General features: G+C 40.1%; 2 protein-coding genes across 24 annotated transcripts in view; one reads left to right on the top strand and one right to left on the bottom strand.

The window, feature by feature from the left end:
* CACNB2 (calcium voltage-gated channel auxiliary subunit beta 2) overlaps positions 1-2316 on the top strand; it is a 175053-nt gene extending 172737 nt beyond the window's left edge. For all 14 annotated transcript variants that reach the window (XM_020813637.3, XM_020813638.3, XM_020813636.3 and 11 more), the window contains one exon: positions 247-2316. In XM_020813637.3, coding sequence (XP_020669296.3) covers positions 247-729 — 483 coding nt within the window. In that variant the 3' untranslated portion in view covers positions 730-2316. The remainder of the gene's footprint in view (positions 1-246) is intronic.
* A 6130-nt stretch (positions 2317-8446) lies between these two features.
* NSUN6 (NOP2/Sun RNA methyltransferase 6) overlaps positions 8447-23749 on the bottom strand; it is a 26755-nt gene continuing 11452 nt past the window's right edge. For 5 of the 10 annotated variants that reach the window (XM_078378664.1, XM_078378662.1, XM_078378663.1 and 2 more), the window contains exons 8-12: positions 21636-21755; positions 18712-18856; positions 17127-17275; positions 15467-15592; positions 8447-9119 (exon numbers count right to left, since the gene is read on the bottom strand). In XM_078378664.1, coding sequence (XP_078234790.1) covers positions 8907-9119; positions 15467-15592; positions 17127-17275; positions 18712-18856; positions 21636-21755 — 753 coding nt within the window. In that variant the 3' untranslated portion in view covers positions 8447-8906. Of the gene's footprint in view, positions 9120-10684; positions 11764-13801; positions 13996-15466; positions 15593-17126; positions 17276-18711; positions 18857-21635; positions 21756-23749 lie in introns of those variants that run through there. The other 5 variants (XR_012088255.2, XR_012088256.2, XM_073003087.2 and 2 more) reach the window with 5 other exon arrangements.

The raw sequence follows: 23749 nt of genomic DNA, 5'->3' as shown, positions 1-23749 counted from the left end.
AAAAGAACTTCCACTTGTATTATAAAGCAGTATCTCCAGTATGGTTGAACTCTTAAATTCTTAGAGTAGACCAAGATTGCTAGTCATAGGTTAATGCCTTCAAACCACTTACTCTAGAATGGGATTGTTATGGATCAACACTTCAGCTCCAAAGTAGTTTTGAAGATTGTGGTGTTGCTAATTTAATAGGTGTTTTCTGTTCCACTTCTGTCATAGTGAAATTTACAATTCTGTTGTACTGATTAGGGCTCTCAAGGAGATCAGAGGAATGAACAAACAACCATTGAACGAACTGGTTCTCAAGGGGAAGAAGAAGCACGGGCTGAACCCACCAGGAAATCTCAACACCGCTCTTCCTCTTCAGGTCATCACCATAACCATCGTAGTGGAACTAGTCGTGGCCTCTCTAGGCAAGAAACCTTTGACTCAGAAACACAAGACAGCAGAGATTCAGCCTACATGGAGCCAAAGGAGAACTACTCGCATGAACATTATGATTCTCATAGAGATCACAGTCACAGGGATGAGTCTCATGGGAGCAGTGATCACAGACATCGAGAATCAAGGCACCGCTCAAAAGAAAGAGACCGAGAGCAGGACCATAATGAAGGCAACAAGCAGCGCAGCCGACATAAATCAAGGGACCAGTATTGTGACAGGGATGGGGAAGTAATCTCTAGGAAACGCGATACAGCAGAATGGAAGAGGGATGTGTATATCCACCAGTAACATTTGCCTCCAGCAGTTTTGTGTTTCTTTTGAGGTTGTGTATGACAAAGCCCCTTTTCAAAACACAGATACACACTCACAATTTGGATTTTTAATTACAGAAATGTGGTGTTCTATATGCTGATTTTGTATTGCTGTTGCTTTCACAGCAATAGTGTGAAACAGAATATTTATTTTGATTACTGCTGTAACACATCGGCATAGTACAATTGCAAAATTCCTTCCCCCCCCCCCCCAAAGCTGTTTTTGGTAGCTGCCACCTGAACAATATCTGTTGCCATCAAGATGTTCTAAATGTTTTCAGACAAAATACAATTGATGTTTAAATAACTGCTCATGTTTTTCAGCAAGCCAAAATCAGCACATCCAAAATTTAACTTCTCATCAGTTCTGATTTTTCAAATCTGTAGGCACCCAATTTATGAATTAAAAGCCACTTTCTGTTGCTTGTATCTCTAGCGGACTACATTTGGGGACAAAATTCAGCCTTGCCTTACAGGGGATCATAAAAGTGAAAATCTCTTTTCTATGTACTGGTACTGTGTACTGTATAGACCGTTTATAAATGTTATTTCTGCAAACACCTTCTTACATACAATTGACTACACTGTTTTAGAGTCCTAATGCCAAGTCAGCAGATTTGCTTTTGAATTACTGGCAACTTGAACTAGCCTCATTCAGGAATTTGTTAACAGTGTTCACTCTAGACACACTTTCTTGTACTTAGTGTAAATAGGAATGAATACTTTAGATAAAAGGTTGGATTATCCTTGCAAACTTATGTTTTGCATTTCAAATCTGTGACAAAAATAACGTGACACTATAAATGGCCCTACTCTGCACAGTACACATTAACTGCAGTAGGCACACAGACATCTTTTTTCCTGTCAGCTTGGCAGGCCACACTTGGTATGGTGTACAAGAGTGTGCTTGTGTTTAAAACAATATTGCACAGATATAAATATGACAAAAGTGGATGCTATGGGTACCCAAAAGATTGTGAGGGCCAAACCACATGCTATAGATCAACCATAACTTACAAATTCAGCTGCTCAGGCATAAGATCTCATCACTTGTGTAGTGCAGTGTCAGCGGAAGACTAATGGAAAACTCCAAGGCAACTTCCATTAGAAATTGCCATACTTTTTGAGTATACCATCTTATAGAAGTAGCACACAGTCTTCCATTCCTTCACTTCACGCATCACACCGCTCATGTAAGTAAATAGGCAATGCATCTGAACAGTGCAATGTGACAGTTAGGGCCAAATCATAGCACATTAGGCAGCCCTAAGCACAGAAGTTACTCCAACAATCCAGTCAGTCGTCTTCTGTCTATAACTCTAAAAGTCCGTATTACAGGCAAGCAACATGAGGAAGTTTACGGCTACGGGTAATTGGGGAAGCATTAATCTGCTCGCTCTTCACTGAGAATCCAGGAAAGTTGAAAACACAGGCAAATGTGACTGTGAGTGTTTCACTGGAAATGTACAATTTTTGTGTTTTAGAGTATTTGTTTTAGTAAGAAAAGTTTACACTGCTTGTGGAGAGTTATTTTGTTGGAAAATAAATTTTTGTAGCTTCTCCACTTTTTCTATATTTGACGCTCTATCTTGGTGAACTTTGTCTCTCTGTCCCTAAGTTAGTGGAGGTGTGTAGGTTATTGTAATTATCAAACACTACTTGCATTATTTCCATGAAGAAGCCCAGTGATGCCTGTGGATTCAGTTTCCCACAAATGATTTTAAGTATAGTCCTACTTGCAGTCCATAGCAGAAAAAGATGTTTCACAAAAGTCCTGGAAGTGCTTCCCTCTACTCCCAATGCCACAGCTTTGGGATAGGTTTTTAAAAAAGCAAAGTGTGCTGCTTATAAACTGCCCTGTAGTGCTTAAAGCACTCTCTGGGCAGTTTATAATTTTAATTATACAACCTACACATTGCCCCTCTCACTGCAAGTTAGGCACTCATTTTACCAACTTTGGAAGGATGGAAGGCTGAGTCAGCCTTGAGTGGGCTGCCGGAATCAACTGCTGACCGTGAGCAGTTTTGACTGTTACATCTTAACCACTGTGCCATGAGGCTCCTGTTAAAAGATGGAAGTGAGACAAGTTGGTGCTTCATAAACATAAATAAGCTAAAGCTCAATCCTTTTCACAGATATTCCTTCCTATCTATGATTCATAATGATCCCCATTGCAACTATTATTTTTCTGCTGCTATTCCAGTATTGTATCTTTCTTTCCATAGCTGTGGATTCTGCTCTCCATACTTGCAGTCTGTGTCTTAATTTCTCTCTTCAGTTCAATAGGATTTGTCCTACCTGAATTTTTGATTGAATTTCGGCAGCTATAAGAAGGAGCTCTACAGTAAGTATCCACATAAACAAATGATGTATGATCATATAGTTTGAACCCTAGAAATTCAAATGGTTTAATACAGATGAAGTTATTTGCACTCAATTCTGTTTGAAATCAATGGGATGAGTATTCACTTTTGATCTGAGCAGAAATGACTGCTGATGCACTTTTATTTGTTCCTAGTATATACTGATAACTAATATTGGGAAAATGATGGAGTCTAGCAAGTCAGCCTACTAGAGAGAAAATGATTGTCCTACTTGTATATGGATACAGAACAGTCCAGATATGGTGGTCCAGATGTGGTTCACATATTAGTAAAATGTAAGGGGAGGGGAGACAGCATCTTCTTTCAATCTAGTCTGTGGTCCAACTTCTTTGCATGATTTGCACTGGAATAATTATGATAGTTAACAAAGCCCTTCTCTCCACTGGACACTTTGTTTGCTACCTGATGGATCCTGAGACTCCAAATCCTCTCCCTATCCACCTGTGATATTCCTCTTGTCCTCCCTAGCTGTGCCTATCAGACTTCTGTTAGTGGAAGGGCAAGACCTATAGAGTTTTCTGCAAGGAATGTATTTGTGGGTCCAATCTGAGGGCTGATCTTTCCTACCTCAAAGAAGAGCTGTGATTGGGTTCACTGTTCTCCTTGGGCAACTCCTCACTTTTGGCAGAAAATAAAACAGGAGATGTCTTAATAACCCTTAAACTGTCATTTTTATTGTCACTCATCTCCAGCACATTATTCATGGGGTCAAATATTCTCAACTCAGGCAACAGGCCACAAGTAGATGAACCGAAACTTTTCCCATACTCCCACGGATTCAGTTGGGGGGGGGGGTTCCTTCCACGCCATTCCCGGTACATGGGTCTTTGGGGAGTGGTACTTCTCAGGGCGCAAATCGTTCCACAACATGAATGCCTCACCCAACTTCGCTCGTCCGGTCTGTCGTAGAAGCGGTTGTGGGCTATCTCAGTCTCTCTTTGTAACTCTAACTCACACAGTGCTACTATTAGAGTCCATTCCTGCGTTTGAAACTGGGTCGGCTTGTCTTCCCTCAGCTTTGGATCTGGCAACAGTCCCCCCACCTTCAAGTGGGGAAAGTCTCTCAGTAGCCCTTGATCCTTTACGTACTCGACTTCTCTTCTCCGTGCTTCCTCCCTCTTTCTCTCATAATCCTCCAGCACCGAACTGAACCACCGTACCCCCTCTCCACTTATATCCTCCTCCCATACTGACACCTCTTGCTCCGCCTTCCCTCCTCTTACATCCTCCTCTACTAGACAAATCTCCACCTTTCCCACCTTCTCCTATTCAACTTCTCCTGCCTCCTACGTAACTGTCACCTCTTTGGTCACCTTCTCTTCCTCACGTCCCCCATCCTCTCCTCTTTCTATGGTTTTTATGATCACAAACGGCTCACTCTCACACACTTCACTTCTCCCTCACCCCGAGACTGTATAGTATTGCAATGTTGATTAATTAGATCACCCTATTTGTAATACTTCTTTCACAAAAAGTGAAAAATTGGCCTGTTTGTGTCCTTTTTTGCAAAGTGATGGCATCATTTCCTACTATGAAACTGCTTATTAGGAATGTTACATTCAGACTAAATATAACAAGAGCTTTCAACTAATCCAATAAATACACAAAGAACTCTTTTGGAGGCAGTGGTTCAGCTGTACAATCTGCATTGCTTTTCTTACATTTTTGTAAGATGCCTGTTGCCCTAATAATCAGGATTTCTGTTGGATGCTAAATGCAAACATAAGAAAATGACTAGTCCTAAGAAGATTAATAACATACATGGAGAAATGGTAAAGGATTAACATATAAATGAAAGTGTGTTGACTGGTAATGTTGATGACATAGACATACTAATATATAAGCAGATTAACATTCTGGGTAGGATTCTTAGATAACCAAAGGCATTGCAAATTCATATACAGTAAATTTAGGTTATCAAGTTCTCCACCAAACTTTCATATTTTATGAATTAGGAAACAGTAGAAAAAATAAAAAACTAGCATAACAATTTCTGCATATATGGACGATCTGCTTGATATATAAAGGTAAATGAGCCTGCACATTTTTAAAGAAGTGCCACTTCTGTGAGTTTTCAGAATTTTTGGAATATACAGATTTAGTACATTTTTCACCTATTCCTCCCTCCCCAGCCAAGGGTTCCAGGGATATTTTTCAACTGTTTTCCATCTGTAAATGTAAGATTTCTTTTTCAGATGGGCAAAAACATTTTAAAGGCCCCTTTTTTGTTATTGTTTAGGCAAGGGTCATATCACCTCAGTTCAAGCCAGACTGACCCAAATCCAAGAATTCACCTGAGATTTTTTTTTCTTTTGGAAACAATGATCTTGGCTGCAGGCTTGCCAGTGAAGTCTTCTGCCAGTTGCCAGGAATCCTTAAAGTATTAATGGCACAAACAGCCCCACAAACTATGTACTACCACTATGATAGCCCTTTGTACAGTGCTCTCCATCCCAGTCATGCTCTTCGCATCTCTACCACTGAGAGATTACTCACCACCACCCTAGTTGTACTGTCATCCACTTCTACATCAGTCAGTATCCACACTGGCAGTTGCCTCAGTGTAACAGACCATGGCTCTATAGTGTTCTTCCCAGGAAAGTAGACTCACTTGCCCTGGCTCACGCTGATCAGTAATTTTTGGAAGTGGAAGAGAATGTCTTGCAATTAAAGGGCCCAATTCTGTCACTGAAAAATCAGATCAGGAGGAGAGTGACAGACATGAAGCCCTTTTGTCCAAGAGAAAGATCCAAGCAAAAACAGTGCTGGTGTCCCAAGGTCTCTTGATAACTAATTGGAAACAGCTGAACACCTAGTAGAAACATGCTGAGAGTTATATATTCTATGAGCTACATCAGTTAGGTTTGTGCGAGACACTTTGTTTAAAGCCTCTCACTGATGTCCATCTCAGTCTTGACTAGTCTCTTTGGAATGACAACTCATACTGTCTGACAGTCTGCTTCTGCCTGTCCCTATAATTTAACGTGATGAATTATTTTCCCCTGCCCCCTTACACTGATCAAAATACAACTTTTTTTAGGCAGTTGGTCTGGATTGGTCCAGTACTTTCTTTCCACAGACATAAGGTTCCCGCACATCACATCTACCATGACTGCTCTATCAGCACCACCTTACAACCTCTTCTACGGTCACTGGTCAGCTGGTCTTTGGTGAAGAACACCACAGTTTCCTTAATATCCCTTATTTCCTCTCTACCAACCTCAACATTTACTGCATTACCAATATATGTCCCTGTCTACTGTGTCTTTTGACCACCACTACAGTCCTTAACCACACAAGTGGCACCTTGAACTCTGGTTGGGCCATCTTCATCTTCAAGTGGTGTTTCACACACTACAGATAGAAGACCAAAATAAACCTGCTCTGTCACAATGTTGTCTTTGATAGTGAGTTGCAAGCAGATGTGATTTGACCAGTCTCAACAACCCAAATAAAATCCTTCTCTCTGCCTCTGTTAAATACCATAAAACCTCCCTCGCCATTAGAGAACTACACTTCTCATTCTGATCTTATCTGGATCGCAAAAAGCCTTCAAATACCATTATCACCAGGAAGAACCTGCCAAAGATCTGGTCCTCTCACTGGTTCTTACACAAAGCAATGCTTTGGTGGAATTTTCCACTCTTCTTCCCTGTACGAGACTAATAAATCACCATGGCACAAACTCTTGTCCATCTTGTTTCTCCATGTCACTTGAAAATGTGTAGGATTCAAGAGCAAGATGTGGATCTTCTGTTATAACATTCTATGCCTAATTCTGATGCAGTTGCATCCTCCACCATGAATAAAGCTCTCTGTGCCACCTGACAAAGAAAACCAACAGTTGGATCTCTTAGACTGGAAGGCTTATTTAGGAGCTGTGTTGGGACAAAATCAGCAACCAGGGTTACCTATACAGCCAGTATAACAGGCGGTTTTATTTCTTCCAAAGAAGGGTAAGAAAGTCAATTCAGATAGAGATGGGGGTATTCATATTCACACACCAGGATAGCACACCAATTCCTAGCTCTTCGCACACCTCATGGGAGCTTTCGGCTTCCTGGGCTTCCAACATCGGCCCCACTGCCCTCTGCCTCCCGGCCCCGTTGCCTCCCGAAACAGACAAGTTATGCCAAGTATCATATCTGTTGCTGAGGCTTCCCATTACCAGGTTGTGTTGGATTTTGTCTTATATAGTGCATAAATATGCTAATATCAATGGACTTAAATTGATTTCAGTGGCCTACTATACAGTAAATATGACTAGGTCCAGATACAACCCTTTAACTTTGTATGTACTATCACACCTGTGTCCCCACCACTTAATAAATTCTTTGCACCTACAAAACACTTGAAGCAAAAGGTTCCAAATTAGACTCCTCCCTATGTTTTATGTGCACAGAACGTATCATGTTGGGGAGATCTAGATATTTGATCCCTACCCTTAACCTGGAATAATGAAACCCAGCAGAAGATACGTTACATGAAACGGACTCATGTTTCGGCTACATGAAGTCAACTGTTTTTCCCTGTCCCAAATAATCTGGGGTTCTGCCTCCAAAAACAGAGATATTAGGATATATAGGCTTCCAAGTGGACACATCCAAACAGTAGCAAATCACCACTTTATAAATGGCTAATCATACGGATTTGTCCAAAGCACTTTAGCACCTGACTCACTGGAGTGTCTAATCTATGCCACTATGATCTGTATTCACAATGGCCCACCAAATTACTAAAATGGTCTTGAAAACAATGAACTCTTCTCAGTTTGGTAGCAGGTCTCTTAACCATGATCCATGCCATACCATTTACTTGGTCCTAAGTGATCGAAGTGGACAGGACAGCTAAGAAACCTTCCTGGCCCTGCTACCTCAGACTCCTCTATCCACATAAATATTTACATTAGTAAGGCATCAGGTAGAGAGTTGGTTCTTGAAATGTTTTAGAACAGCCCAATCTGTAAATCTCAAACATAGTGAAATAGGAGGGTGCTTAGGCTTGCAAAGACTTTAAAAAGGAAGATGTAAAAACAATGGGAAAATTCGGAGTTCCTACCTCTTCTAACAGAAAATATGACAGTGTAAAATGTAACAGTAGCCTTAGTAGTACTTCTTCGGCTCTGTCCCAGAATAACAGCAAATCCTAGAAAACTAATCTGCACTCCCTAAGAAGAAAAGCAAGTATACATGTGTTGCCAGGAAAGCAGATAAAAGCAAAATGGGATTCAGCTTTGTGGGATATCAGCTGAAAGATTCTTGGGTGACTAAATAATGTAAACCAATAAGATGCTGATGTCACTTAAAGAAGCTCATTGAAATGTTCTTTAATACATGATTTTTAAAGGAGCTTTTTCAGAATTCAGTAAACAAAGTTTTACAATGTATTCGCGAAGTTTTACAAAATGATCACTTTTTTTCCTAATTCTGTGCAATGTATACTATATGCTGAAAGAAGACTTCCTACTACAATTACAGTTTTTTTTAAAAAAATAACTGGATAAATTGAAAAATAAAATTTTCTAGAATCAGTGACCTAGTGATAACACAAAACCAAACACAGCTTTCCAAAGTGCATCTACCCCTTTCCCTCAGACTTGTTTCTCCAACCTGTGGATCTCTCCCAAGGGAAACAGCTGGCAGACTATACTGCTGCCATAGCAACTGTGTCGTCAGTCTGTTGGCTTGGCAACCTTGCAGCAGCATGAGGTACAGTTCAGAATGCTCCAAAGGTTAACAGGAAAGAGTATTTCATATGAAGAGTTCTTAAATTATTCTCCCTGTACTTTTATAAACTTTGCAATAAAAAAACCTATGCAGTCCTTATTTGCCAGGCTTATCAAATCTTCGTATTTTAACTCTTGCAGTGAATCAAAATCCATTCCTTGCAGAGTCACTTCAGATGGATCAAACCTCTGTAGCCATTTCAACTGTTCAGGTGACAACCCAGTTCCCATCATGCCTTCACCTCCAACACGGGGCTCCTTTTAAGACAGGAAAATAAAACAAACAGCTTGAAGTGTTCTGCAGTCCCCTATTTGTTTAGCAGAAAATGCAGGCTAATTCACTAGAGCCAGTGGTCTCAATCTGTCCTAGAATATATTTACAGCAGAAATCTGTCCTTCAGTTTCCTTACTGCACACTCTTGTGAAGGATGTTTTTAGAAGTACTTCTAGCATAGTGACACAGAAAGGAGGAGCTGAATTCAAGCAGTCCTTTGTTATCATCAGTTGTTTTAATATAATCCCCCAATCATAATGTAATCAACACTAACAAAATAGTACTTCATACATGTTACTCACTAAAATACTGTTTATATTCAATTGATGTTTGGGTTGCTATGTCACATCAACAAAAGGGAGACAGAGAACTGAATATAAGACACTCAGCTATTGTGTGCAAGCAAAATGAGATGATCATTTTATTTTGCTGCTTACAAGGGCTGATCTTCCTTCAGACCTATGAGCATGTTAATCCCATGTGAGATAGTAAGAAAGTACTGAGACTCAGATTTTAGCCCTATGTGCACTTAAATGGAAATACACATCAACAAATTAAATGGCCCTTATATGTGTGCATAGGATTGTACTGCAAAAGTGGATGGACTGAAGTCCAAGAGAAAAACATGGTGAAGCTATTATTTGCCTACTGCTCCAGATACTAGCTATCCCCCAAAACTTCAACAGGTGGTAGACAATGTTGTTTTCTTAACAATCCCGCCTTCTTCAGGGAAAAAGATGGAAGCAGACTACCTAGTAAGTGGGGCTAGTTACAACTGATAACCTCTCAGGTCCTCTCAAGAGATAATAGTGAATAAATTACACATCCTTTCCTGATTCTAAGAGGCAGACACATAACATGTATTTCTACTTAAACATTTCTGAACTACAAAACAATTTCCCAGATTTGTGGAAATCATTGGCATTTGTGATTTATGCCTACTTTGAATGTCTGTTCCCATAAAGAAACCTAGTAAGCCACTTAATGCCCTTAGAGGTTTAACTACAGAACACCTGGCACCAACCAGATGAATTTATAGTGTCTGGCACTCTCATTTCTAGTCCTCTGTTTAGGGAAGGCATTCCAATACTTCAATTATCTATTACATTACAATCTCAAATATAACACACTACAACCATAACTTTGAATTCTTGTGTATTTTTTTCCTGCAGGCACACAGTAAAATCATGGTTACAAAAATTACCAAAACCTCACTATCAAATTAGAGTCTGTCTCAGCCATTTAATCCTACAAGATTAAAACCTAATCCCTTTAGCCACTCTGTCAGTGAAGGGTCTGAGGGAAGTGAAGTGCAACTAATTAAATGTCTCAAAGTCGCACAATTATTTGATACATTCTGTATATACACTCTCAGTTTTCTGTCATACCTACACAGATTTGATGAGCATCTAATGTAAACACATTAGGTGCAAACATTTTAACTGGACAATTACCCAACTGCTGGTAACCAGCAAAGCACCAGCATTGCCTGAACTCTTTATAGAGAAGCAATGGAGTCATGAACGCTCAAAGACACAGATGTTCCCCCAGTCCACTTTCCCTGCAGGATCAGCAGGCTGCTCAGATTCAGATAAGTCAACACAGGCAAACTATACGTCCATCTGTCCTCCTGTGCCCTTTGAAAAGGGTAAATATGAGCTCAGTGGCAGTAAAGAGTTTAGCAGGACTTTCCTTTGGTGTTGTACTGCAGCTGCTGGCAGACTTTTAAGAATATGCAGGACTTTGGTTCTCTACTCTGTTTCAGCAGATGGAATACATACAGCTGGTATGGTATGTTTCCTGCATTAAGATGAGGGGAACTGTTAGGCTTTGCCTAGTGAAGCAACTTTTAAAACAGGAAATAAATCTTTTCAATAGAAACTATCACCTTCAGCTGATGGACTCCTAGGGATTGCTCTCAAAGAAAGAATTAATAGAAAAACAGAAAATGAAGCAGGTAATTATTCATTCATTCCAGTGATAGCACAGGAAGCTGTTTTAGTGCAGTGATCCCCAACCTTTTTGACACCAGGGACCGGTTTAGCTGAGGATGATTCTCCCAAGGACTGGGGTGGTGGGGGTGGTGCTTCTTATGCAGTAGGTTGTTGGAGGAGAGCTTTGAATTGAGCTCATAAAGGAAATGGCGAGCAGGAGGTGAGCTGCAACTGAAGCTCTGCCTCCTGTTAAATCAGCAATGGCTTAGAATCTAGTAGCAGTGCAGACTCCTATTAGATTCTAATGGCACAGGCACAGCTGATCTAGCAGTGGCAGGAGGGGAACAGGGAGCTGCCTCTTATCAGATCAGCAGCGGCACTAGAACCCAATAGGAGTGTGCTGACAGGAGGCGCTTCACTCACCGCTCGCCTCCTGCTCGCCGCTCATCTGTCCCGGCAGCCCGGCCCAAGTCCGTGGTCCAAGGTATGATGAAGGTGTTTCCTAAGGAGCAGCTGCCCATGCCAACTTGGGTGCGGTAATGAGCAGATTTTGAGTTGGTTGGGGGTGGTGAATGCATCTATGGTTGGTTTGTCCCATCTGGAGATCAGTTCAATGTAGAAAGCATGAGGTAATTCCCATTCCTGTGTCTGCATCATAATTTGGCTGAGGTGGTTGCCTTCTGATTGTCTGTGCCTGAAACATACAGTTGTGTTCAAAATTATTCAACACCCAATGCTGTAAAGGGGTTTAGGGACTATAGTGTACATTTGGAATTGTATTCAGAATGAAATCCTACAAGGACGTTTTAAAGAACCAAATGCAACTAAAATAACATCAATTGTTTATGTAATACAGTAGTAAATGTTTCTTTTGTGGTTTCTTCATTGCCACAATTATTCAACCCCTTAAAGACTACCACTCTGAAGAAGAGAGGTTCATTCAGGTGTTTTCGATCAGGTACTGAAAACACCTGTGGATGTCACCGAGCACCAATCAAGCATAATAAGCACCAATTAGGCAGCTTTAAAATGACTGTGATACTCAGCTCCTTCTAGACATTTACTGGTGTGGTTACAAACATGGTGAAGTCAAGAGAATGGTCCAGGAAGACAAGAGAAGAGGTGATTTGTCTTCACAGGAAGGGCAATGGCTATAAGAAGATTGCAAAGAAGTTAAACATACCAAGAGACACCATAGGAAGCATCATTCACAAATTCAAGGCAAAGGGCACTGTTGAAATGCTACCTGGTCGTGGAAGAAAGAAGATGCTGACTTCGACTGCTATGCGCTACCTAAAGCGTAGAGTGGTGAAAAGTCCCCGTGTGACTGCTGAGGAACTGAAAAAAGATTTGTCAGATGTGGGTATAGAAGTTTCAGCTCAGACAATAAGGCGCACACTGCGTAATGAAGGTCTCCATGCCAGAACCCCCAGGCACACCCCCTTGCTGTCTCCCAAGAATAAGAAGAGTCGACTGCAGTATGCCAAAAGTCATGTGGGCAAACCACAAAAGTTGTGGGATAGTGTTCTGTGGACTGATGAAACAAAATTAGAACTGTTTGGGCCCATGGATCAATGCTATGTTTGGAGGAGGAAGAACAAGGCATATGACGAAAAGAACACCTTGCCTACTGTGAAGCATGGCGGAGGGTCAATAATGCTTTGGGGCTGTTTTGCTTCTGCAGGTACAGGGAAGCTTCAGCGTGTACAAGGTACCATGAATTCTCTTCAGTACCAGGAGATATTGGATGAAAATGTGATGCAGTCCGTCACACACCTGAGGCTTGGGAGACGTTGGACCTTTCAACAGGACAATGATCCCAAGCATACCTCCAAGTCCACTAGAGCATGGTTGCAGAGGAAAGGCTGGAACATTTTGGAGTGGCCATCGCAGTCACCAGACTTAAATCCGATTGAGAACCTCTGGTGGGACTTAAAGAAAGCAGTTGCAGTGCGCAAGCCTAAGAATTTGACTGAACTGGAGGCTTTTGCCCATGAAGAATGGGCGAAGATACCCGTAGATCGCTGCAAGACACTTGTGTCAAGCTATGCTTCACGTTTAAAAGCTGTTATAACTGTAAAAGGATGTTGTACTAAGTACTAAGATTGAATGTCACTTGGGGGTTGAATAAAAACTAATAATGATGTGAGCACAGAAAAGACATTTGTGGTTATTTCATTATAAACTTAAGGTTATATTTCTCTGACCTACAAGTGCCTCTTTCATGTAAATGTAAGCAAGATGACTGAATGATCAAAATCAATGTCAAAATGGCCAAAACATTCAATTTCAGTGGGGGTTGAATAATTTTGAACACAACTGTAGGTTGCTGTTGGGAAGACGTGATATGATATGTACCATTCCCATAGAAAGCTTGCAAGATAGAGAAGACTTAGGGACTTGGTGCCCCCTTGTTTGTTTAGAAAATACATTACCATCTAATATCATTAATAGGTTCTTGTAAGTATTGGTTTGTGGCGATCTTTTCTTCCCCTAATTTTTTCTCTCTTTCTCTTATTTTTTAATCAATGATCTCTGGCATCATATTCAATAGAAACCTTTCAGGTTTATAGTTTAGTTTTTGCTGGACAATTTCTTGTGACATTTCCCAAACCTGTGACCAGAATTTTTTTTGCTTTTTCACATGACCACCATACACGATATGTTCCTGGGTTTTCCCTGCATTTCCAACAAGCATTACTGATCCCTTCCGATATTTTTGCCAATCTTACCAGAGTGAGATGCCATCTATAAAACATTTTAAAGATATTTTCTCCTCTCCTGGTGCCTTAGAGGGGCATGAGATTTCGATGGATGCATGGAAACATAGAGGACCTCACGTTCCCAGGCTGAGGATTTTTCCAAAGTTTCCCTCTGATACATCTGCTGAGAAGCCTGAGTTGTGCTGGAAGAAGGATTGGGTACCCTGAGGGATTGTTCCCAAAGGAAAGGAACACAGACAGGATTGATGGTTCTTAAGAGTAAGGGCCATAAAACTTACAGATTTTGCAGGATTTTACAAATAGGTCATTCCTAAACAGAACAGGCAAATGTTGTGCCCATTGGATTGAGGGATCTTTTTGCCACAAGCGGCACATGTAAAACGCACGTTAAGTAGAGACGAGGCTCTGGATCTGTTCTTTGCATGTCATTGCGGTAGCAGACAAGAAAGGACTTGTGGGGCTGCGCTTCCTCAGTACAGTGGTGCCCCGCATGACGACAATCCGTTTCCCTGAAATCGCTATACAGTGAAATCGTTGTCATGCGAAAAATAATTCCCCATTGGAATGCATTGAAACCCATTTAAAGCGTTCCAATGGGGAAATTACTTTGTCGTCCAGCGAAAATCACCCATAGGGAATCTTCCAAGTGCCAATCAGCTGTTATAATGGCTGCCCTGCGAAGCATGGGTCCGGAAAACACAAGGCAGCCATTTTGTGGAGCCAGAAAAATCACCGTCTTGCGAACAAATGATTCGCGAAGCACGAACCAAATTGTCGTCAAAAATCCCCCACAGGAAACATCGTTTTGTGATCCGCTATAGCGGATTCGTCATTTTACAAGGTCGTCGTCATGTGGAGCACCACTGTACAGTCAAAGGGACGTTTGTTTTTGGAGGCTCTGGAACTTTCCGAGAATGTGTCCATGCAGGTGCACAAACGCATTTTTGTGCATACATGGACTCCACGACTTGAGAACACAGGTTCAGTCGGGTATGCTCCTGGCTTCATCTCAAGCCTGAATGATAAGGTCTCAGTGGTGGCCAGGAGTGCATGTGCAGTCAAAATGGTGCATCAGCTGTGACTTTTCCTGGAGATGTTTGACTTGGCCATAGCACTGCATGCCTTAGTTACATCCTATTTGGATTACTGTACTGTGCTGTACATGGGGCTGCCTTTGGAAACTGAAACTTCAGCAGATCCAAAATGCTGTAGCCAGATTGTTAACTGCAGCTGGTTATAGTGATCACAAAACTTTCTTGTTACAGCAGCTCCACTGGCTGCCGGTGTTTCCAGACACAATTCAAAGTGCTAGTTTTGATTTATAAAGCCCTAAATAAAGTCTAAGCTACCTAAAAGATACCAGACGTATGGTAGCTTGAATAGGATTTTCAAGATACCTGAGATACACTTGTCTCCTAGTCTCTATCGCCTACACCACACTGGCTCTGATAAAAGGGGAGAGAAGGAAAACGCTTCTTTGTCAAATTTTAATACCTACAGATGCTAAAAATGATAGCAATTAGGCAGTAATTCAAAGCATGATCCCTAGAACTTTTCCTTCTCTCTTCTTCCCACAGGAAGTTCTTCAACCGTCAGCAAGCACATAATTTAATTTGATAGTGGGAAATGTATACATGTTAGGCAATAAATTGTAAAAAAGAAACAGGCTGTTACCTGTGACTGAAGCTGGAGGCACGGAAACGTCTCCAACATCCATGCAACTTGCTCTTCATTTTCAGAAAGTGTGATTGTGCAGGTACTGTACACAAGGATGCCTCCCGGCTTCAGCAGATGCACTGCCTAAGGATACACTACATCTTTATTTCCAGGGTATCACCATCACCTCACAAGAAATATTAAATTTTAAAATACAGATGAGTTCAAATGCCCCTCTGTATAGGCCAGGGGTCTCCAAACTGTAGCCCGCAGGCCATATCCAGCCTGCCTTGCCTTTTTATCTGGCCCGGGCATAGAAAGAGGAACAACGCCTGACGGAACCAATCTCCCACCCCCACTGTATTTGCAAATACAGCAGGGGTGGGGGGTTGCTTGGATCCCCCTTCCCTCCTTCAGCCCCTGAAAATGTGTAAAATACATGATGTGGCCCTCATAGTGAAAGGTTTAGAGACCCTGGTATAGGATATTTACATAGGCCACATTTACTGCAACATTTTTAGATTGGGTGAACAACTACTTCTCATAATATTTGAGTTTGTTCAACAAGAGAGATTGTTTGAGCTTGTTTGTTTTTTTGCAGTGATTCCTCTGAATATACCAGCTTGTGAAATAGATTGTTTCCGCTCTACTTCTATTCAGTAGCCATTCATTCCTTAAAACAGCCAATGGTGGAGCAAAAGGAAATCACAAAACAAAAAACAATACAGATGAAAAATGAAATTTGATCTCAAGCTCCAACGCTCCAACAACTTTATTATTTCAAATTCCCCAAAGACAAACTATCTTTCATCAAACACTTCTAGAAACTGAATCTATAGTTAGTTCTCATTTAGCAAAAGCAGAATGCCTGTGTTAAAGTGGTCTCCTTGAAACAAGCATCTGACAGGCTCTAGGACAGGACTGAAATTTCTCTGCTTCCTTTTGGCTCAGCAGACTCCAATACACAAGAGAGCACAGCTGAATAAATCATGAGTGTTGATGTTTCCACACTTCATCTGAGCACAGCACTGAGACTGATGTTTTTTGGGGAATAAGGCAATAAGGGCACCAAGTCATCTTCCCAATGGAACTACTTACTTCTGAAGATTCAAGAATTATAATATCTGAACTAGCATTTACTATCCAGGTTATGCTTTCAAAGGTTTTGAAGCTTTAACAAATTATCATTTTGTCTAATAGTTATATTGAAACTTTTCACTACTCATCCAAGAAGCTACTTGGATGAGTAGTGAAACGTTTCAACCAAACAAGAAAGAAGCTGTTCATTCCTGAAATGTTTGCATGGATTGCTGCCTTACAGATGTTGAGCCCTACAGAAATTTAACATAGAATTTCAAAGAGCTGACAACACTCCTCCTTTACCACACAGAATGCCAGTTTACAAGCCAATCAGTAATACTAAGTTCAAGACTTAGAAAGAAAGATAGAACTGCAGGTCACAATAAGAAGTTTTTTTTTAATCCCATGAATCAAAACAAGATAAGGCAGAGAAACCTTTAGAGATGCTTTGTATGAAAAGCCAATAACGCACGTAAGAATCTGTATTAACACAGATATGATCTAACAGAGCAAGCTATGAGCTCCCCAGCTTACCTTATGTGTAAGATAAAGCTACATGTCTGCAACTTTTAAAACAGTTTTTACCATGAATACATACCACCCTAAGGAGCTTGCGCTGTAAAGGCTGATAAGAAGTCACTTCCTTTAAAGATGAGATGTAAGCCATATTTGGCCTCTGCCCCATCCCACTGCAGGGAGCATCAAGAAGTATTCGATCAAATGATTCTGGTGAGAACGGAGGTCCTTCTGCAAAGGTATTAAATCATCATTTGAAAAACTACATATAATTTATGTCAATGTTGTCTAAAATCTTCATGGTACAATTCATTTAATCCGCAAATCCAGTTATACTGCTCTGTTACTATGTTTGGACACAGAAGGCAAAATTTCCTTTGCCTCCCACTCTATTCCTGAAGACTTCAAGTGGAAATTAGTTCCATTTTGGTGCTACATGGTATTTTCTTTTGAAAACCTAACCACTGATGTAATTATTTAATGTCTACAGAAGGCTATCTAATGCAATGGTGCTCAAATTTTTTGCCTCCATGGACTGGTTTAGCATGTGGGTGGGGAGGCATGGGGGCATCCCTGCATGTGTGGGAGGGGCATGCATGCGTCTGCGCATGCGGGGGGGGAGGAGATTTGTCTTCATGGCCTGGTCCTGGCAAGGCCACGGACCATGACCAATCTGTGGACCAGGGGCTAAGGACCCTGATCTAACCCAACATGCCAGCAACTACGTCAGTTGCACTTACAAGAGATGTACCAAACACAAGCCATTTATGAATTATACATTTGTAAAAAGGAAACAAGCTAATGAAACAGATGACTGGGGGGGGGAATAAGGGCATTAAAAGGACAACTTGCAGCGTTTGGTATACAAGCAAACCTCTTATGTCAATAATGTACCAAACTGTACTAAATAATGACTAAATTAAGAAGTGACACTAGTCTAGTTCAGTTGCAATTCGCATCCACAGTACCCCCAATGGGCTTGCGTGCTCTCTGCTATGGGACAGGCACAATAGCTTCAGAAGTTCTGCTGCTATTTTGATTAACCACAACTTGTTATTTCACCCCTAACTGCACAAGCTGTACTTAACTGAAAGTACGGTTAATGAAAACAAGCACATTTCATACTACAGTTTATAAACCTGAACTCTTACCATTAGCCATACTTAAAATTAATCCCATCTTAAAGTTCTGACATGCTAAAACTGCACTTACTCTAAACTGGAAGATCCTGATCTCCTTGTGGCTGTGTTGAAGGTGGAAGTGAGAACATGTAAGCCTAAGGGAGGCTAGATTCTTTTTTGTAATTATAACCAGTGTTAATGCAAAGTATATCTGTTCCATGGCAAGAAATGTAATCCTTATGTGTATATACCAAATAATGATATTCACAACTAAAGAGCAGACATAGCAAATCACAGAGCAAAGTTCCAAGATTTATTCCACTAATCATGCTCTAAGCAGGAGCAAAAGAGCAGCATGCACAAGCAAACTCTATTCCCACAGATACTTGGCTTATGTTTGTCCAATGACAAACTACATTCAGATAAAAATGGAGGTGAATGTATCTAATCCCTTCCTCATAATGCTGACTTTACAGCTGCAGTAAAAATTACGCCTTTCATTCTCATGAAAACACAACCAGAAAAAAGTACTAAGAGAATTATTACCTTGGCCATCTTCCCTCTTGCTTGTGGCAAGCACCTTAGTAGCATCATAACAAAAGGTTTTAATGCAGTTCAGTTTTAGTAATGTAGCATTTTGTTTAATCCTTTTCACTTTGTCTGCTATCTTATCCAAGGCTACCACTTCCCCCTGAAAAATATGTTATAAGTCAAATAGTACAGTTACCAAAAACTGAAGAAGAATTGTTGAAGATCACGACCACAAATTATTTCATACACACTCAAATCCACACATGTAATTTCAATAATATTTTGTTGATTGGGTAGTGTTATGTTAACATTCCATTCAGGACTTTTTGACAACAAATATTAAAAATGCACACTTCTCTATATGTGTGAATGATATAACCAGGCTCTTAAGTCCTTCCAAATGCATAACCTTTGAGATGGAACTTATTCTGTGCCTGTTAATTCAAAAGGTATCTTAAGAGGTGATTGTTTTCTTAAAGCAATGACCAAAATCCTGTTCTTAGTGTAGCAGATTGCACTTTTGTTCTGCTAAAGTAAGCTGCAGTTAGAGTAAGGCCTATTTGAATAAATGGCACTTGTGGAGTTGATTTGTTAAAGCCTCATTAATTCAATGGGCCTATTCTAGTGTAGTTTACTACACCAAGCAAGAGGATTTTGGACAATATGGTAACAAATTGTTCCTGGAATGTGCTGATGTACACATACACACACTTTTTTATCATTTAGTAAACAACTTCTAATTCCATGGCTGCACCTGATAAATTATGTATAAATGTTGGAATTTCCTCAGACTGGAAGAATAGACATTTCAATAAATGGCATTCTGTTACTTAGGCTGTCATGTTGTCACAAATTGCATGGTTCATTACATATAAGGACAGTCACACCTAAATCTGTCTACTAGTGCACAAATGACAAATGGCTCTATTGTCACAGGAGGCTGCTCTATCCTCTTTCTGCATCACAGAGCTGGCTATAGCCACAACAATAATGCTGGTATGGAAAGTGAGACTGAAGTTCCTTTCTCACTTCAGCAGCCAACAGCACCACTGCTGCAGTGGTGAAGAGGCCTTTCACACCAATCTAAATATAATTGTAATAGGTGTTGGTATCCCATCCCAATTATTTGTAGTGGGTTTCATAGCAGGGGTTTGCATGTGTTATCTCCATATGCCATGAGTATGCGGGCATACACTGTGTACATGTGTGGGGTATACACAAGGCTCTCGGCCACCCATCTATCACAGATACTGCCTATCTTGTTCTAAGGCAATCAGCCAGACCAGTTAACCAGTTTAATAGACTAAGAACTGGATTTGTGAAGTAAACAAAACCTAAATTTAAATGCAACAGTACAAAATTCTGAAATAAATGAAATAAATTAATGTCCACATTCCCTGCTTTAGAATACTAAATTAAGCAAGATCGAATTATCTCAAGAACACTGTAATCGGAAAGGAAAAATATAAATATTGGGAAAGGCAGAAAGCAAGCTCTGTATTAATGAATTTAGAAATATCTGCACATCAAGACAGTATAGACTGCAAGAAAGTTTCCTCTTCTGTTGCTCTACTATCAGGACAAACAATTCCTTTATACTTTGTCAGGTCACTCGTCCATAATGATGACCTTTAAAAGTGGGTCAAGGCCCACAAATGGGTGGCTTTATGATCTAGTACCACAAGCAAATTTTCATTCAGCTATTTTTAAAAGTTAAAAAAGTGGGAGCGAAAGAGGGAGAAGGAAGACAGTAAAACATGAAATGAGACTTGTCTTGCAAATCAGTATGGGACAGGGGTGCAACATCTGGAAAAGCTGGATACCACTGTTCTTCTCTGACTATTAATGGATCTCACATATCTCAGGTAGATGCCTCTCCAGTGCTACTGTGTGTGAGACTCAGAAATTGGCACTCAGCTAAGACAATCTACATGTAAAAGTATCTAAGGAGGAGGCTTGAAATAAAATACAGTAGAACCCCCATATCCGCTGAGGATAGGTTCCAAGTCCTGAGGATAGGTTCCAAGTTCCAAGAAAGTTAGATAATAGCTAACTTTCTTCTCCCCCCCCCCCCCACAAATTTCGCATACATTACCAGAACTGGCAATGAGAGGGCACCATAAACCATGCTATGTATTCTTCACTAACAAGTATACATAGCACAGTCTTTGGCACCCTCTGTTAGCCGGTTCTGGTAATACATGTGAAAACAGTTTTTTCTATATATATTTTTTTCTTTTAATATTTTCAGACCATGGAAAAGTGAAACAGTGGATACTGATTCCATGGATAAAGGAGTCCTACTGTACCTCACACGACTTTATGCTACCCTTGTGCTGCCATTTGCAGTCACTCCTTATTTGTAGTCTAAATCCTGGCACTGTGTTCTCCCCTTGCAGTCAAAATAGTCCCTTAACATTACATCTTTCTAGTTTCTAAAAAGAAAGGTACAAATCATTGTGTTATTCAGTTCAGCTTAACAGATGAGAACACTGCAGATCCTAAAGCCATCCTGTCTACCTATTATTTTACATTAATGAAATTAGTGGGCCACAATCCCATGATGCTGATTCAATTACTTTGATTTTAATTGCATTATTAAGTTTAAAAGAGTTTTTTAAAAGGCTTCAGTACTGAAATGGACATCCTTGTTTAATCTGCATTACATAAAATGCTCTAGCTTTATGTTTTTAAAAACATCTATTACGTCTCTCTATTGAAATCAGCTCTATTTATTCTAGATATATATGTGACAAGAAGATCTATGTTTGCTTCAGCAATCTTCCTATCTTTGGATTGAGTCAGCAAATAAGCAGCATGTTTAAATATTAATGGTGTGATATTTTGACTTATCTGTGGATCTCAGTAAATGAGCAAGCTAACAAAATGCAGGACAGATTTCTTTGCAGAAGCAGAAAATAGTCCGTGCTTTCACTTACCTCATCATGCATTAATGCTGCAATATGGGTAGCTTTTCCCCCAGGAGCAGCACACATGTCCAAAATTCTGTCTCCTGGCTGAGGATCCAAAACATGGCTCACAACAGAGGATGGCAAGTTCTAGGAAGAAAGAAAAAGCATTTCCAAAACCCAGGTTTATTTCAGACATTTAAAAAAAAAAACCTTAATGCCTAGGTGTAATTATTCTGGAATAATAGATTTATTTGAATTTTATTTTATTTGTTTTTATTTCAGTAATATCATTAGCATGAGAATCTGTTTTCTCATTTGGTAAGCAGTAAACATAAAGATTCATGGTATCCAGTCAACATATGCTATAAATATTTGATAGGAACACCACTTTGAGGAAAATTAAAAAGCATCTCCAGAAAGTCAAAGAGATCCAATTTGGTGTACATGATAGAGCAACTGACTAGACACTGGAGAGCTAAGTTCAAATCTCCAGCCATGAAACTCACTAGAGGGTGCCACAGGTAAAGCCACTCTTTAAATATATCACATACTCTGAAATACCTCTTAGGATAGCCATAGGTTAGATACAACATAGCCGCCTAGAGTGGTCCGGTGGTCCAGATAGGCGGGGTATAAATCAAATAAATAAATAAATAAACAAACAAACATGACAGAATATTTGAAAAACAGAGAAGTCAAAATCTTATAATCAGCCCAATTGTCAGAGACTGTAATCCTAAACACATTTGCTACAGAGTAAATTCATGGACCACAATAGGATTTACCTCTGAGTACACAGGACAGTGCTGTCAATCAAGCACTTAAAATATAAACTTTTGCTATTGTACCAATCTCACAGATCCTCCCATTGTGGGGATAGATTATTAGTACTTTCTGTTCATCTAACACAGGGGTCTCCAAAGTACGGCCCACGGGCTACATCCGGCTTGACTGGCCTTTTTATCCTGCCCATGCATGCATACACACAGAGGTGTGTGAAGGAGTGTGGGCAGGTAGGTAGGTGGGAGTGTGGGCAGGCAGGAGCGCAGGTGGGTGGGCAGGAATGCGTGCAGGCAAGAGTGTGTGAGTGCGGTCGTGCAGGCAAGCATTCCTTCAGCCCTCAAAATTATCAAAAATATATTATGTGGCCCTCCATGTGAAAAGTTTGGAGACCCCTGATCTAGCACATCAAACAATGACACTTAATTTAACTGTTACCACAAGAATCTTGATAGTTCTAATATTGGAAAACAGATAAAGTTTCACTATGGGAATAAAGTTCTTGTTCTTAAATTATAGTTATATAGCTGTTGGTATGCAATGCTGATGTATACCATATTTTTCTCTGCATAAGACGATACTTTTGTCTAAAATCTTTAGACTAAAAATTTAGGGTTGTCTTATACACAGAAGTAAGCTGAGAAGAGAACCGCACAATTGCAAAACTGCCCGTATCTTACCTCTGCAAACATGTTTTCTTCAATCACAAAACTTAGCTTCCTACAGTCAGGAGACTTATCTTCTTCCAATCACAAGCCTTATGTAACTGATGTCAGCTGATGCTAAACATACCTCGTTGGAGGTGGAGCATGTAGGCAGTGCTCAGATGCAACAGGGACTGGTAATGGCCGAGAGTTCTGAGCCCAGAGGCTGCATAAAGTGATATGCTCAAAGCTTAGTGGGATGCATAATATGACAGTACTATATTGGTATGTAAATGCTACCTAATTACTAAATAAAAATGTATTCTGTTTTATGTTTAAAATATTAATTTCTTAATCTGGGGTTAGAAAAGTGGAAGGTCGTCTTATACATGGGAATGTCTTATACACTGAAAAATATGGTAAATTGAAATGTCTGAAGTAGGAACAGGAAGGAAGAAATGATATAAATCCAAAAATGTATGGACCCCTTTTCTGACATTCTAGAATCAAGTAATGCCAAATAATGTTATCTCATCAACTTGTACAGATTGGCTATGAATGAAGATAGAAATTTGATGTCTTCCTAGTGGCCTTTTATATGTTCTCATAGTAATTGCCTTGCTTATAGAAAACTAGGTGAGAAATATACTATATAAACAGGGCAGTATCAACATGAGATAGATAGACAGACAGACAGAAACCACAATAATTTTTGAT

Source organism: Pogona vitticeps, chromosome 6, assembly GCF_051106095.1.
Source record: "Pogona vitticeps strain Pit_001003342236 chromosome 6, PviZW2.1, whole genome shotgun sequence".
Classification (NCBI taxonomy): domain Eukaryota; kingdom Metazoa; phylum Chordata; class Lepidosauria; order Squamata; family Agamidae; genus Pogona; species Pogona vitticeps.
Note: the sequence above shows the minus strand (reverse complement) of the source record. Positions and strands in the feature narration are given on the sequence as shown.